The sequence below is a fragment of the Salvelinus namaycush genome, chromosome 10 (assembly GCF_016432855.1).
Source record: "Salvelinus namaycush isolate Seneca chromosome 10, SaNama_1.0, whole genome shotgun sequence".
In the NCBI taxonomy this organism is placed as follows: Eukaryota; Metazoa; Chordata; class Actinopteri; order Salmoniformes; family Salmonidae; genus Salvelinus; species Salvelinus namaycush.
The window spans coordinates 44,050,948-44,068,294 of NC_052316.1; the positions used below are offsets into that span (position 1 = coordinate 44,050,948).

General features: G+C 43.9%; 1 protein-coding gene across 5 annotated transcripts in view; it reads left to right on the forward strand.

Moving 5' to 3' along the window:
• The window catches only part of LOC120055060 (disks large homolog 1-like), a 282,572-nt gene that overhangs the window by 46,013 nt on the left and 219,212 nt on the right, over nt 1-17,347 (forward strand). Inside the window, exon 1 of one of the 5 annotated variants that reach the window (XM_039002931.1) lies at nt 13,865-13,941. The exons of the other annotated variants lie outside the window; for them this stretch is intronic. Within the exon in view, the coding sequence (XP_038858859.1) occupies nt 13,927-13,941 (15 nt within the window). The 5' untranslated portion in view covers nt 13,865-13,926. Of the gene's footprint in view, nt 1-13,864; nt 13,942-17,347 lie in introns of those variants that run through there. 5 annotated transcript variants of the gene reach the window in all.

Consider the following 17,347-nt stretch of genomic DNA (forward strand, 5'->3'; position numbering starts at 1 on the left):
CAAAATCTCAGACAAATCCTAAACAGAATGCATTGAAATAAATGGCATGAAATCAAAGACTCATACATGTTCTTTTGATTTAGTTATCTCGCGGTGACGGGTTTAGCCTGAACAGAAATCTAGCTTTTGCTGTTTTGGAACAGATGCACCGTAATCCTCAGCATCAACGGCAATCGGCTGGCGTAGGTCTTTTTCTCCACCAGTCTTGTGGAGCTGTGCTCGGCCTGAAGGTGCTTCTTGATAATTGAAGTTGAGTTTTTCACAGTTGACATGCGTTTATCCCCGAGGCACAGTTAGTATTTTATTATGTTTTTTTCCCCCCTCCTTTTCTTCTACCAAGTCAAAATAATGTGAATAATAATGTGAATTCTTCCACAATGTCAAGGCTGTTGGCGCTGCCATCTTGCTAGCTAGCTAACTCGTTACTGCAAAAAATATATTTTGAGTATCCCCAACACTGGTCTTCCCCCATCCCATGTTCCACCAGAAGAATTACAACTCATTTTATCTCTTCTATTCCACCTTGTGTGTCGTTTATAGTATATCAGAATAAGGTGGTTGCAGTGTGTCTTCATGCTGCACTATAGTACAATGAAAGATGACAGTTTGCTGTCTATTTTAAAAGCATATTCAACTTAAAGATATTATCTGGTACTTTGGTATACCGTTTTTGTTTCTTGCCAGTAGTTCTGAAAGTAGCACCCACGAGTCAAAACTGGTCCCCGGAAATTGTGTACTATGTCACTAATGTGCAGATATTGTGTGTACCACGTCATTACTGTCTCTCTCGCTGTACTGTGTGTGTACCACGTCATTACTGTGTGTGTACTACGTCATTACTGTGTGTGTACTACGTCATTACTGTGTGTGTACCACGTCATTACTGTCTCTCTCGCTGAACTGTGTGTGTACTACGTCATTACTGTGTGTGTACTACGTCATTACTGTCTTTCTCGCTGTACTGTGTGTGTACCACGTCATTACTGTGTGTGTACTACGTCATTACTGTGTGTGTACTACGTCATTACTGTGTGTGTACTACGTCATTACTGTCTTTCTCGCTGTACTGTGTGTGTACTACGTCATTACTGTGTGTGTACTACGTCATTACTGTGTGTGTACCACGTCATTACTGTCTCTCGCTGAACTGTGTGTGTACTACGTCATTACTGTGTGTGTACTACGTCATTACTGTGTGTACCACGTCATTACTGTCTTTCTCGCTGTACTGTGTGTGTACTACGTCATTACTGTGTGTGTACCACGTCATTACTGTCTCTCTCGCTGAACTGTGTGTGTACTACGTCATTACTGTGTGTGTACCACGTCATTACTGTCTCTCTCGCTGAACTGTGTGTGTACTACGTCATTACTGTGTGTGTACTACGTCATTACTGTCTTTCTCGCTGTACTGTGTGTGTACCACGTCATTACTGTGTGTGTACTACGTCATTACTGTGTGTGTACCACGTCATTACTGTCTTTCTCGCTGAACTGTGTGTGTACTACGTCATTACTGTGTGTGTACCACGTCATTACTGTCTTTCTCGCTGTACTGTGTGTGTACTACGTCATTACTGTGTGTGTACTACGTCATTACTGTGTGTGTACTACGTCATTACTGTGTGTGTACTACGTCATTACTGTCTTTCTCGCTGTACTGTGTGTGTACTACGTCATTACTGTGTGTGTACCACGTCATTACTGTGTGTGTACCACGTCATTACTGTCTTTCTCGCTGTACTGTGTGTGTACTACGTCATTACTGTGTGTGTACCACGTCATTACTGTGTGTACCACGTCATTACTGTCTTTCTCGCTGAACTGTGTGTGTACTACGTCATTACTGTGTGTGTACCACGTCATTACTGTCTTTCTCGCTGTACTGTGTGTGTACTACGTCATTACTGTGTGTGTACCACGTCATTACTGTCTTTCTCGCTGTACTGTGTGTGTACTACGTCATTACTGTGTGTGTACCACGTCATTACTGTCTTTCTCGCTGTACTGTGTGTGTACTACGTCATTACTGTGTGTGTACCACGTCATTACTGTCTTTCTCGCTGTACTGTGTGTGTACTACGTCATTACTGTGTGTGTACCACGTCATTACTGTGTGTACCACGTCATTACTGTCTTTCTCGCTGAACTGTGTGTGTACTACGTCATTACTGTGTGTGTACCACGTCATTACTGTCTTTCTCGCTGTACTGTGTGTGTACTACGTCATTACTGTGTGTGTACTACGTCATTACTGTGTGTGTACCACGTCATTACTGTGTGTGTACCACGTCATTACTGTGTGTGTACTACGTCATTACTGTGTGTGTACTACGTCATTACTGTCTTTCTCGCTGTACTGTGTGTGTACTACGTCATTACTGTGTGTGTACTACGTCATTACTGTGTGTGTACTACGTCATTACTGTCTTTCTCGCTGAACTGTGTGTGTTCGCGTGTCTAGCTAGGTGTCACTCAAATGGCGAGGGACTGAAGCTCATTGGCTGAAAATCGGATTGCTAGGGGGCTGTCCCACGTGGGGGGTAAATGTAGGGAAAATGTCGCTTCACAGCTTCCAGAAAATAGTTGCTTTCAAATGAGGGATTTGGTGGCTAATTGAGGTATGACAGTAATCCTGCTCATAGATTATGCATAGTATTGTTTGATCTACACATTGATACATCTTTTTAAATTGTCTAAAGTGAAAGACATTTGATTCTTCTATATGTTATAGTGGTATTATTGAATTAATATACAATAATGAGGAAATCCAAATAAAAACGGTCTCGATCAAAAAATAAACAGAATATATGAAACATCTCATGACATTTTCAGCCAGTCAGCATTTCGCCATGGTCCATGTGGTAGGATAATTATATTTTTATACTGTTGTTTTCTATGGTACTTGCTACGCACGCTATTGTGTTGTCAGCCACTAGTCCTTTCTCATTAAATATGATAAGTCCTATTGAAACAGGGAGAGAGAGCTTATCTTCTCTCTGTAGCCTGTGTCCCGACTCTCTTGTTTCATATATACAGTTTAACTGGGACAACTGGACAGGAGTTATATCACTATACTCACTCACTCACTCACTCACTCACTCACTTTCTCACACGCTCCCTCTCTCTCTGTTCAATGAGTCATTGGCCTCCCATTCTCCTCCACCTCTCTACCTACCTACAGTACTAGAGTACAACGTCACTGTCACCTCACTGTGAGTAGTATTAGTCACTCTGTCAATGAGAAAGAGTACATGCTGTGTGTGCTGGGTAACAGTAGGCCCCATGCAGGCCGAGGGTGAGAGGTGGGCTGAGCTGCAGGCTGGTTTAATGAGTGCCCAGTCTGTGGAGGAGTAGTCCGGACAGGGATAGAGCGCCCCACCAGCCTAACCCAGCCCAGGCTAAAAACAGCCCTGGCTGGCTTGCCTTAGCCTGCCTCTCCACTGCTCTCAACCTCCACTGGCACCTTGCTACGCCATTGGTCCCTGCGAGGCCGCGGGTCGTGGCTCCCCTGCTAGACCGCGGGTCGTGGCTCCCCTGCTAGACCGCGGGTCGTGGCTCCCCTGCGAGGCCGCGGGTCGTGGCTCCCCTGCGAGGCCGCGGGTCGTGGCTCCCCTGCGAGGCCGCGGGTCGTGGCTCCCCTGCTAGGCCGCGGGTCGTGGCTCCCCTGCTAGGCCGCGGGTCGTGGCTCCCCTGCTAGGCCGCGGGTCGTGGCTCCCCTGCTAGGCCGCGGGTCGTGGCTCCCCTGCTAGGCCGCGGGTCACCATACTGAAGAGGAATGCCCACCACCGTTCTGGCTCTCTGCACTTTGTGTGTTGCTGTTGCTTTCAGATTGTTGGTGTGAGTGTGTAGGCTCTGCCAGGGAGTTATGCAGGGCTATATTTGCTCCCTGGTGGCTGCAGGCTGGCTGTCAGCAACTATGCCAGACACACACAGGCTACATAACACACACACACAGTGTCAAAAGCCCAATATAACACAACCACACACACACTCAGGAAAGTACAGAAGACACATTCAGGGTAACCTGGCCAAGCACAGCACAGCCGCACAAACACACGCCTCTTATCAATCAGAGCCGTCTGTCAACAGTGAGATATACAGCAGCTCTAGTCTTTTCCCTCCCACCTAACAGACGATCTGGCTGTCTGTCTGTCTGGCTGTGTCTCTGGCTGGCTGGCTGGCTGGCTGGCTGTCTGTCTCTCTGGCTGTCTCTCTGGCTGTCTCTCTGGCTGGCTGTCTCTCTGGCTGTCTGTCTGTCTGGCTGTCTGGCTGTCTCTCTGGCTGTCTCTGTCTGTATGGCTGTCTCTGTCTGTATGGCTGTCTCTCTGGCTGTCTGTCTCTGTCTGTCTATCTGTCTCTCTGTCTGTCTCTCTGTGTCTCTGGCTGTCTCTCTGGCTGTCTCTCTTTCTGGCTGTATGGCTGTCTCTCTGGCTGTCTCTCTGGCTGTCTCTGTCTGTCTCGCTGTCTGTCTGGCTGTCTCTCTTTCTGGCTGTCTCTGGTTACCTGTATGTCTGTCTCCAAAGAGAGACATATTGGATAGACTGCATGGGCACCTTTGCCCTAGCAGGTCTCAATGAGGAATTTCTTGTTAAAAGGCTAAAAATATGTAGGCTAAAAATACCCTCCTAATATTTAGGCTATGACATCATAATGGATCTTTGTGTGTTTGTAATATATATATTTTATATACACTACCGTTCAAAAGTTTGGGGTCACAAAAAAGAACATTGATCAGAAATACAGTGTAGATATTGTTAATGTTGTAAATGACTATTGTAGCTGGAAACGGCTGATTTTTAATGGAATATCTACATAGGCGTACAGAGGCCCATTATCAACAACCATCACTCCTGTGTCCCAATGGCACGTTGTGATAGCTAATCCAAGTTTATCATTTTAAAAGGCTAATTGATCAATAGTAAACCCTTTTGCAATTATGTTAGCACAGCTGAAAACTGTTGTGCTGATTTTAAAAAAGCAATAAAACTGGCCATCTTTAGACTAGTTGAGCATCTGGAGCAAAAGCATTTGTGGGTTCGATTACAGGCTCAAAATGGCCATAAATAAAGAACTATCTTCTGAAACGCCTCAGTCTATTCTTGTTCTGAGAAATGAAGGCTATTCCATGTGAGAAATTGCCAAGAAACTGAAGATCTCGTACAACGCTGTGTACTACTCCCTTCACAGAACAGCGCAAACTGGCTCTAACCAGAATAGAAAGAGGAGTGGGAGGCCCCGGTGCACAACTGAGCAAGAGGACAAGTACATTAGAGTGTCTAGTTTGAGAAACAGACACCTCACAAGTCCTCAACTGGCAGCTTCATTAAATAGTACCCACAAAACACCTTGGTCAGGGGGTGATCAAGAACCCGATGGTCACTCTGACAGAGCTCTAGAGTTCCTCTGTGGAGATGGGAGAAACTTCCAGAGGACAACCACTTTGCAGCATTCCACCAATCAGGCCTTTATGGTAGAGTGGTGAGACGGAAGCCACTCGTCAATAAAAGGCACACGACAGCCCGTTTAGAGTTTGCCAAAAGGCACCTAAAAACTCCCAGACCATGAGAAACAAGATTCTCTGGTCTGATGAAACCAAGATTGAACTCTTTGGCCTGGATGCATCATGTCTGGAGGAAACCTGGCACCATCCCTACGGTGAAGCATGGTGGTGACAGCATCATGCTCTGGGGAGGTTTTTCAGCAGCAGGGACTGGGAGACTAGTCACGATCGAGGGAAAGATGATCAGAGCAAAGTACAGAGAGATCCTTGTTGAAAACCTGCTCCAGAGCACTCAGGACCTCAGACTGGGGCGAAGGTTCATCTTCCAACAGGTTAAAGACCCTAAGCACACAGCCAAGCCAACGCAGGAGTGGCTTCGGGGCATGTCTCTGAAAGTCCTTGAGTGGCCCAGCCAGAGCCCGGACTTGAACCCGATTGACCATCTCTGGAGAGACCTGAAAATAGCTGTGCAGCAACATTCCTTATTTGCTGCCAATTGTGCTTCAACAAAGTCCTCTGTAAAGGGTCTGAATACTTATGTAAATGTAACATTTCAGTGTTTTTTTCTTTTTGCTTGTTTTATAATAAAATATTATCATTGATTTTCATCTTTCCCCCACAGCACCTGTTGGGATCTCTTGATTGGGCCAATACTGACTTTGAGAATCTATAACTATGCTCACCTGGCTGGCTTGTGTTGTTGTCGTGACATTAATTCTCATTGCCCACTATGCACGCTGAAGGGCTCATACCCGAAACGGTCGTGTGGGAATAAAAATATGCAGTATGTAACTTTTCGGGGTGACCCGACCAAATTCACATAGACGTGTGTTATAGATCTGTCATTCTCATTGATAGTAAGTCTAAGGAGGTATCTGTTCTATGTGCACTATTTCAATTTTTTTAAACATTTTATTTAACCATTATTCAACTAGGCAAGTCAAATTCTAATTTACAATGTCGGCCTACCCCGGCCAAACCCAAACGACGCTGGGCCAATTGTGTGCAGTCCTATGGGACTCCCAATCACGGCCGGATGTGATGCAGCCTGGATTCGAACCAGGTACTGCACTGAGATGCAGTGTCTTAGACCACTGCGCCACTCGGGAGCCAATGCTTCCCATACGATGCAAAATACTATATTTTTGGTTATGGAAAATATATTTCACAGGGATTTAGGTGGTACAATGATTCTCTACACTATACTTGCCTGTTTTGTCACATAAATTGAAAGACGAACTATTAGAATTTTAGCAACCAGGAAATGGCGGAGTGATTTCTTCATACTGCATCTTTGTTTATTCACCACAGTGCTGTCCTATTTTTGTTCTTTGTCTCCAGTCAGTATTAACACCAGACATATATTCCAGTCTGACCTCTGTTCCAGACAGGGAACCATGGAAACATAACAAGTGTTCTTGTGATGTTCTTGTGTAATGCTGGGGCTGATGAATAACCTTGCCTGAGACCTGAAGACTTGTGTTGGCTCCCTTTTAGGTTATGGTTAGACTTTAGTTTAGAGGACTAAGACAGCATTGTGGTTCAAACCTCAGTCCACAGACAGCGGAAAGGCTCTTCTGGACCTGTGGGAACCCCCAACCCTTAAAGACCCTTTCTAAACCACAGTATTGCCTCAGTCTGGTTGACGTGAACACACACACACACACAGTGATATTTTAGAAGCTCTCCATATCCTCTGCTGTTTCCGCTGGCTCCTGGAGGCTATAATTATATGCTCGTTTCAGAGAACGTTGATTCTGTGGTCATTCATTGAATTCAGTCTCTTCCCTCAGCCAAAACAAAACATATATTTACCATCTCTGAAATTAGTCATGTTGTCACTGAAATAACTGCATAGACAGTGTTTTCAGCAGCGGTGGCAAAGGTAGTGTGGGAGTGGGGAAGGTGGCGCGGTCTCCGACAGAAAATGTTAGAGACCCTCCTCTTGGCCACAGAGACAAAGTCTTGTTTTAAAGCTGATGTCCTGCAATTCTACACAGAGAACAATTTTTTAAAGGTAAAGCTAGTTTCCTTCAATTCTACACATTCATGGGGCTGAGAGGAAATTTGCAGTGAAATTTGTTTTGAATTTTAGATTCTACCTTTTGTGTCTAGTTTTTATTTGATGGATTGCTAGTTAGTTTAAAAATATATCGCTCCATTATCTTTTCTACTTACTTTATATCTGGTTTTAGTCGTTTAAGTTTACACCGAATCCCGAAAATTATTTTAAATCTAAATCATATTTGTTGGAGTGTCTGCGGTGGCCCGCCGCTGCTAAGTGAATATAGGGTGAACACTGATAGACACAATGGGGGTCTTCCTGGGGCATACATCTATAAATGTATAGTAGCGGCCATGATTTAGCAGCGGACGCCATTATTTTTTATGCTCAATGCATATAGGGGAAACATTGACTTAGTTACACTACATACAAAAGTATATGGTCAGCCCTTCTAATTAGTGGATTCGGCTATTTCAGCCACACCCTGTCACGTTCCTGACCTGTTTTCTGTTGTTTGGTATGTGTTTATTGGTCAGGGCGTGAGTTTTGGGTGGGCAGTCTATGTTTTCTGTTTCTATGTTGGTTTTGGGTTGCCTGGTATGGCTCTCAATTAGAGGCAGGTGTTTGACGTTTCCTCTGATTGAGAGTCATATTAAGGTAGGTTGTTCTCACTGTTTGTTGGTGGGTGATTTGTCGTCCGTGTCAGTGTTTGTCGCGCCACACGGGACTGTCTCGGTTTATGTAGTCTGTTCCTGTTCGTGAGTTCTGCGTGTATTTATGTAAGTTCCATGTCCAGGTCTGTCTACTCCGTTTTGTTATTTTGTAAAATCCTTCCAAGTGTTTGTTTTCGTGTTTCATCGTTTGATTTAATAAATCATTATGTATTCACAACCCGCTGCACTTTGGTCAAATCACTACTCCTCCTCTTCGTATGAAGAGGAGGAGGAATGCCGTTACACACCCGTTGATAACAGGTGTGTAAAATTGAGCACACAGCCATGCAATCTCCATAGACAAACATTGGCAATAGAATGGCCACACTGTAGAGCTCAGTGACTTGCTTCCATTCAGTCACGAGGATTAGTGAGGTCGGGAACTGATGTTGGGCGATTAAGCGTGTCTCGCAGTCGGCGTTCCAATTAATCTCAGTTGTTCGATGGGGTTACGGTCAGAGCTCTGTGCAGGCCAGTCAAGTTCTTCCACACCGATCTCGACAAAGCATTTCTGTACGGACCTCGCTTTGTGCCCGGGTGCATTGTTATGCTGAAACAGGAAAGGGCCTTCCCCAAACTGTTGCCACAAAGTTGGAAGCACAGAATCGTCTAGAATGTCATTGTATGCTGTAGCATTAAGGTTTCCCTTCTGGAACTAAGGGGTGTAGCCCGAACAATGAAAAACAGCCCCAGACCATTATTCCTCCTCCACCAAACTTTACAGTTGGTACTATTCATTGGGGCAGGTAGCGTTCTCCTGACATCCGCCAAACCCAGATTCGTCCGGACTGCCAGATAGTGAAACGTGATTCATCACTCCAATGGCGGCGAGCTTTACATTGCACATGGTGATCTTAGGCTTGTGTGTGTGGCTGCTCGGCCATGGAAACCCATTTCATGAAGCTCTCGATTACACGGTTATTGTGCTGACGTTGCTTCCCAAGGCAGTTTGGAAGTCGGTAGTGTTGCAACCGAGGTCAGACGATTTTTACGCGCTTCAGCACTCAGTGGTCCCGTTCTGTGAGATTGTGGCCTACCACTTCACGGCTGAGTCATTTTTGCTCCTAGACATTTCCACTTCACAATAACCGCACAAAAATTTGACGAACTGACTTATTGGAAATGTGGCATTCTATGACGGTGCCACGTTGAAAGTCAGAGCTTTTCAGTAAGGACATTCTACTGTCAATGTTTGTCTATGGAGATTGCATGGTTGTGTGCTCAATTTTATACACCTGTCAGCAGCGGGTGTGGCTGAAATAGCGGAATCCACTAATTTGAAGGGGTTTTGTCATACTTTTGTATGTATAGTGTTACCACAACGGACTGGAGTGTGGACCTCGGTTCATCTTTCAATCACCCATGTGGGTATACAGTATGCTCCTAAAAACCAATGAGGAGATGGGAGAGGCAGGATTTGCATCATGTCAAGCGTCACAAATAGAACCAAGTTCTATTTTTGCTCAAGCGCGTCTGCGTAGCCAGGTGCTATGATTGAATAACATGTATGTGTACATTTATTTTGCAATGGTCAGCGTGTGATGGTTCGTTGGAGGGCGTAGCAGGATTTCCTATGCGTCCAGATTAGTGTTCTGCTCATTGAAAGCGGCATCTCTAGCCTTTAGCTCAGTGCGGATGTTGCCTGTAATCCATGGCTTCTGGTTGGGTTATGTACTGTACGCACTGTCACTGTGGGGATGACGTCATCGATGACAATGTCATCAATACACTTAGTAACCCCCTAAGGTCGATGTCCGCACCTCTGACGAAATCTAATTTAGCATGATAAGAATATCCCCATAAAAAGCCATCAGTTTAACCTATACTTTTTTTTGCATTGGATGCATCTCAATCCACCTCATCCACCTTTTGTGGCACTTCCACGTCTGTGGTGAAAGGTGACAGAGCCAGAGTGGTGTTTGTCAGAACATGAGACATCCTAAAAATATCAATAAGGCCAAATAGAAATGTTAATCCGTTTTTTTTCACAAATGTTTGTTTACTTCAAGGGGTCTTAAAATTATCCTTGGTATGACCGTCTTAAAACAATTCTATATAGCTTAGTAGAACCCCTCCCCATTGGCTTAGACAAGGCTTTTACTCTGATGGGTTAATGAAGCCGGTGACTGATGTGGTAAACTCTTCAATGCCATCAGATTAATTCCGGAACGTATTACAGTTTGTGCTAGCGTAACAGTCCTGTAGCTTAGCATCCACTTCATCGGACCACTTCCTTATTGAGCGTGTCACCAGTATTTCCTGTTTTGAGTTGTTGCTTGTAAGCAGGAATCAGGATGATAGAGAGTGTTGTCAAATTTGCCAAATGGAGGGCTAGGGATAGCTTTGTATGCATCTCTGTCTGTGGAGGAATGATGATCTAGTTGCTGGTAGAAATGAGGTAAAACAGACTTCAGTTTTTCTGCATTAAACTCACCGGCCACTAGGGGCGCTGCATCCGGATGAGCATTGTCTTGTTTGCGTGTGGCTTTATACAGCTCGTTGAGTGCGGTATTTGTGCCCATCGGTTTGCGGTGGTAAAGAGACAGCTACGAAGAATATAGCTGAAAAGTCACTTGGTAAATAGTATGGTCTACAGCTTACCATTTAGGTATTCAAACTCGAAGAGCAGAACCTTGAGCGCGCACCATAGCCTGTTTCCTAAAGCCAAATCCACATTTCAGATTGAGTTCATTTGGATTTCATTGCAGAAATTCATTTTTGTTTGTTTGTCTTGTGGGTCCTTTAGCTGACATTATTTAGTTCTACCGCCGCTACCACTCCTACCATTATTTAGTTCTACCGCCGCTACCACTCCTACCATTATTTAGTTCTACCGCCGCTACCACTCCTACCATTATTTAGTTCTACCGCCGCTACCACTCCTACCATTATTTAGCTTTACCGCCGCTACCACTCCTACCATTATTTAGTTCTACCGCCGCTACCACTCCTACCATTATTTAGTTCTACCGCCGCTACCACTCCTACCATTATTTAGCTTTACCGCCGCTACCACTCCTACCATTATTTAGTTCTACCGCCGCTACCACTCCTACCATTATTTAGTTCTACCGCCGCTACCACTCCTACCATTATTTAGTTCTACCGCCGCTACCACTCCTACCATTATTTAGTTCTACCGCCGCTACCACTCCTACCATTATTTAGCTCTACCGCCGCTACCACTCCTACCATTATTTAGCTCTACCGCCGCTACCACTCCTACCATTATTTAGCTCTACCGCCGCTACCACTCCTACCATTATTTAGCTCTACCACCGCTACCACTCCTACCATTATTTTCTGCATCTTATCCTATTCCTCTTGCCTGCCTGCCTCTTGCCTGGCTGCCTGCCTCTTGCCTGCCTCTTGCCTGCCTGCCCTTAAGACCCTAACACATGTTTACCTTTTCACAGGCTATTGTTGGCTTTTAAGTATGTACCTCTAACTCTAAGGTGACTGCCCGTCAGAACACAAGCATTTCGCTACACCCGCAATAACATTGCTAAGTATGTGTATGTGACCAATAACATTTGATTTGATTTGACAGACAATTCTGTCATAGGATAATCACTACTGCCCTCTACTGTAGCGTTGAGGTATCACTACTGCCCTCTATTGTAGCGATGGGGTATCACTACTGCCCTCTACTGTAGCGATGGGGTATCACTACTGCAGCGATGAGGTAAAGAATATGAAATATTATTGGGTTTATAATGTGCACCTGACCTCTGTTTCAAAGGTAGACTAGGTCAGCAATGGAGGCTCGGAATTTGTTCCTGAAAAATACCTTTCTTTTAGTGCAGTAGGTTTTGTCATGTCTCCTTTTAGGACTTTGAAGTGGCTCAGCTCCCCTGATGCCCATTAGGAGCTCTGTCTCTCTCTCTCTCTCTGTGTGTGTGTGTGTGTGTGTGTGTGTGTTGGGTAGATACTGTAATATCACTGTTCTTCCACGGGATGGTGCTCTGAGGCAGGGTTTAGGCTAACAGATGTTCCTCTCTGTTCTCCTCTGACTGTGTTCTCTGGGTAGAAGTTGCCCCATATGCACAGTTCTAGGATCAGCTTACTCTACTACATAACTGGTACTGTAGAATCTGTCAGGAAGGAATGGGATGCATATGGGGCATCCCATTGTGACTCAGCCCCTTTTAATAGGGTCAGAGGCAGAACATCCCAGTGGAGAGAGAGGGGAGCTGGCAGGGCAGAGACAGCAAGGGTGGTTTGCCGCTCCAGTGCCTTGCCGTTCACCTTCGTACGCCTGGGCAAGACTACACTCAATCATAGGACCTACTGAAGAGATCAATCTTCAGTAAAGACTTAAAGGTTGAGACCGAGTCTGCGTCTCTCACATGGATAGGCAGACCATTCCATAAACATTTTGCTCTATAGGAGAAAGCCCTGCCTCCAGCTGTTTGCTTAGAAATTCTTGGGACAATAAGGAGGCCTGCGTCTAATGAGCGTACGTTTAGGTATGTACGGTAGGACTAAATCGGAGAGATGGGTAGGAGCAAGCCAATGTAATGCTTTGTAGGCTAGCAGTAAAACCTTGAAATCAGCCCTAGCCCTAACAGGAAGCCAGTGTAGAGAGGCTCACAATGGAGTAATATGATCACATTTTTTGGTTCTAGTCAAGATTCTAGCAGCCGTGTTTAGCACTAACTGAAGTTTATTTAGTGCTTTATCCGGGTAGCTGGAGAGTAGATCATTGCAGTAGTCTTATATAGAAGTGACAAAAGCATGGATTAGCTTTTCTGCATCGTTTTTGGACAAAAGGTTTCAGATTTTTGTAATGTTACTAAGATTGAAAAAAGATGTTAGTCAAAAGAGAGATCTGTGTCCAGAGTAATGCCATGGTCCTTCACAGTTTTATTTGTGACGACTGTACAAGCATCAAGATTAATTGTCAGATCCAACAGCCCAAGGGCATAAGGTGAGGTTTATTAACTGTGAGTACTGGCATGATTCTAAATGCCACTAACGTTAGCAGTTTGCAAAGTAGGGTCGGCACTAGCATTAGTTACCACAGCTACAAAGTAATAAACCATGCCTGTTTCTACAATTTCTCTTCTTACAATCTTGATTTTAAACCTAACAAGTCCTTGACTTGGACTGCAATAGATTTCAGTACTCATTTTGGGGGCAGGTACTGTTTATATTTAGGTGCAGTAGCTCTGCAATACTTTTGAGCTAATATTCTATAAGAGGAACAGGAGCTCAAGCAGTAGATATTTTGAGATGCCGGTACTCAGCTCCGGTGTGCTCCTGCACAAGTCAAGCACTGAACCTAAACCAAACCTTAACCACACTGCTAAACTTATGTCTCACCCTAACCTTGAAATGAGACCAAAAAACACATTGTTATTTTCATACATTTTTACGACGTAGCCAATGTTGACTTTGTGGATGTGGTAACTAGTGACAACCGCAAAGTAGCCTAAGCGACAATTACGCAATTATTCCAAACCTGCAGCTCGTTGTTGGAAGTATTTCCTTACTACAGTTAACTTGTCCATTTCGAATTTGTGATAAAACTGTAATTTTTCAAGTAATGTAGCTTGTGTATCCAATCAGTTAGATACTTTTTTTAAAATAGGCTTTTATTTCTCAAGTTGCACTCCGCACACATGTGTACAGGGAGCATACGGAACGCAATTGTGTGATTGAGACATGAAGGGGGAAGGATATTTAGGGAGCAGAACTGCGTGATGCTCGGTTATTTGGTAAAAATAGTTTTTATAATTTCCCACAAATGCACATGTACAAATGAAACACGAGTCAATGCAAATGAACGTTGTCTTCAAGACAAAATTTAGACCAAATAGTTGTACAGTATTTGAACAAAATGTGATCTCTGGTTGAAGATCGATTTTTTTGACATCCATTTGAGTCATCGAGTATCTCTGAGCGAAAATGCTTAGCCTATTCTGCCCTACCAAGTAAAAAGACAGTAACTGCTAATTTGGTCGGAAAATTAGTTAATGTAATTGTTGCTACATTAATAACCTGCCTCTATTGTGTTTTGGAGAAAATGGGGGTCATGTTAGCAGTAACTCCGTATAGTTACTGTGAAACCAAGGTAAATGCTGCCTTTTAGCTTGGCAGGGCAGTATTCTTCTCTGATTTAGAAGGCCGTTGCTCAAACATGCTGATCTAGTTTAGGCCTACACCAGCACTGGTATCAGGCTCTATTAGATCAAATTGTATTTGTCACATGCACCGAATACAACAAGTGTAGACCTTACTGTGAAATGCTTACTTATGAGCCCTTAACCAACAATGCATTTTTTTGTTTTTTTGTTGAAAAATTCACAAAATAAACTAAAGGGAAAAATAGTAACACAGTAAAATAACAATAACTAGGCTATATACAAGGGGTACCGGTACCGAGGTCAATGTGCAGGGGTACGGGGTAGTCGAGGTAATATGTACATGTAGGTAGAGGTAAGTGACTATGCATGGATAATTAACAGAGTCGTGTGTGTGTGTGTGTGTGTGGTTAGAGTCCAGTGAGTGTACATCGAGCTTGTGCAAGAGAGTCAGTGCCAAAAATAATAATTGGCGCTCTGGTACCGCTTGCCGTGCGGTCGCATTTTGGGGCCTTCCTCTGACATAGATAGTTATGTTTGCTCTGACTCTTAGTACATTTAGCTAGCCAGCTAACTAGCAATTAGCATGATATATTTTAGATTTATTTTAGCCACAACTTGGGTAGAAAAGACAAACTAGCAGACAGTAGTTAGCAGACAGTAGTTAGCAGACAGTAGTTAGCAGACAGTAGTTAGCAGACAGTAAAATACACAAATAGAGGTCAACCGATTTTATGATTTTTCAACGCAGATACCGATTTATTGGAGGTCCAAAAAAAGCCGATACCGATTAATCGTACGATTATTTATATATATATATATTTGTAATAATGACAATTACAACAATACTGAATGAACAATGAACACTTTTATTTTAACTTAATATAATACATAGATTTTATTTATTTAGTCTCAAATAAACAATGAAAACTGTTCAATTTGGTTTAAATAATGCAAAAACAGTGTTGGAGAAGAAAGTAAAAGTCCAATATGTGCCATGTAAAAAAGCTAACGTTTAAGTTCCTTGCTCAGAACAAAATACACCATGACAGCGCAATACACAAGGGGTGGAACAGTGGCAAAGGTACCCACAGGACAAACAGAATAATATAATTACATATGAAAGCTGGTGGTTCAATATTCCCAGTTCTTCAATATTCCCAGTTAAGAAGTTTTAGGTTGTAGTTATTATAGGAATTATGACGTGTTGACTATTTCTCTCTATACCATTTGTATTTAATTTACCTTTGACTATTGGATGTTCTAATAGACACTTTTGTATTGCCAGCCTAATCTCAGGAGTTGATAGGCTTGAAGTCATAAACAGCGCTGTGAAGCAAGCATTGCTAAGAGCTGCTGGCAAACGCAGTAAAGTTTGAATGAATGCTTACGAGCCTGCTGCCGCCTACCACCGCTCAGTCAGACTGCTCTATCAAATCGTAGGCTTAATTATAATATAATAAACACAGAAAATCGAGCCATTAATATGTTAACATCTGGAAACTATCATTTCGAAAAAACTAAATGTTTATTCTTTCAGTGAAATATGGAACCGTTCCGTATTTTATCGAACGGGCGGCATCCCTAAGTCTAAATATTACTGTTACATTGCACAACCTTCAATGTTATGTCATAATTATGTAAAATTCTGGCAAATTAGTTCAACGAGCCAGGCGGCCCAAACTGTTGCATATACCCTGACTCTGCGTGCAATGAACGCAAGAGAAGTGACACAATTTCCCTAGTTAATATTGCCTGCTAACATAAATTTATTTTAATTAAATATGCAGGTTTAAAAAAAAATATACTTCTGTGTATTGATTTTAAGAAAGGCATTGATGTTTATGGTTAGGTACATTCGTGCAATGATTGTGCTTTTTTCGGGAATGCGCTTTTGTTAAATCATCCCCCGTTTGGCGAAGTAGGCTGTGATTCGATATAAACTTTATAGTCACCGCATTGATTATATGCAACGCAGGACAAGCTAGTTAACCTAGTAATATCATCAACCATGTAGTTAAGTGAAGATTAATTGTTTTTTTATAAGATCATTTTAATGCTAGCTAGCAACTTACCTTGGCTCCTTGCTGCACTCACGTAACCGGTGGTCAGCCTGTCACGCAGTTTCCTCTTGGAATGCAATGTAATCGGCCATAATCGGCGTCTAAAAATGCAGATTACCGATTGTTATGAAAACTTGATCTATACCTCTATACACAAACTAATAATAGTGTAATTATATAATGCTTGTGGAAAGCAGCATGTCACCAACATCTTGAGTGAACAGCAAGAAAGTGCTCCTGACTCCCTGGTCGAGCAACTGCTGTCTCCTTGAGTGACGGGGCTTGGTGTGGGAGGGGGCAGTGCTTGGTGTAGGAGGGGGGCAGTGCTTGGTGTGGGAGGGGGGCAGTGGTTGGTGTGGGAGGGGGGCAGTGGTTGGTGTGGGAGGGGGGCAGTGCTTGGTGTGGGAGGGGGGCAGTGCTTGGTGTGGGAGGGGGGCAGTGCTTGGTGTGGGAGGGGGGCAGTGCTTGGGGGGCAGTGCTTGGGGGGCAGTGCTTGGGGGGCAGTGCTTGGTATGGGAGGGGGGCAGTGCTTGGTGTGGGAGGGGGGCATGGCTTGGAGAGGGAGAAGGTATCACATTTATCAAACCAAACATTGAAACACTGTTCTAGAAGGTAAGGAGCAGGTAGCTGCCTAGTGGATATTCAGCAGCCTGATGATCTGGGACAGGGGTAGAAGCTATTAGCCAGTCTGTTAGTTTTAGCCATGATGCTCCTGTACTGCCCGCGTCTGACTGATGGAAGTGGGGAGAACAGGTTATGGTGGTCCCTGGTGAACTTCTTGGCCTTCCTGCACAACCTGGTGTTGTAGGTGTCCTGTAGGGCAGGCAGTGTGCACCCAATGGTGTGTTCGGCTAAGCACACCACCCTCACGTAGAGCCTTGCTCCGTAGGGCCTGAGCCTTGTGGTCGGCAGCTCCAAATTCAACTCCAAATTCACATGCATTTGGGCTATATGAAATTATTATCTAGAAAAAGGTG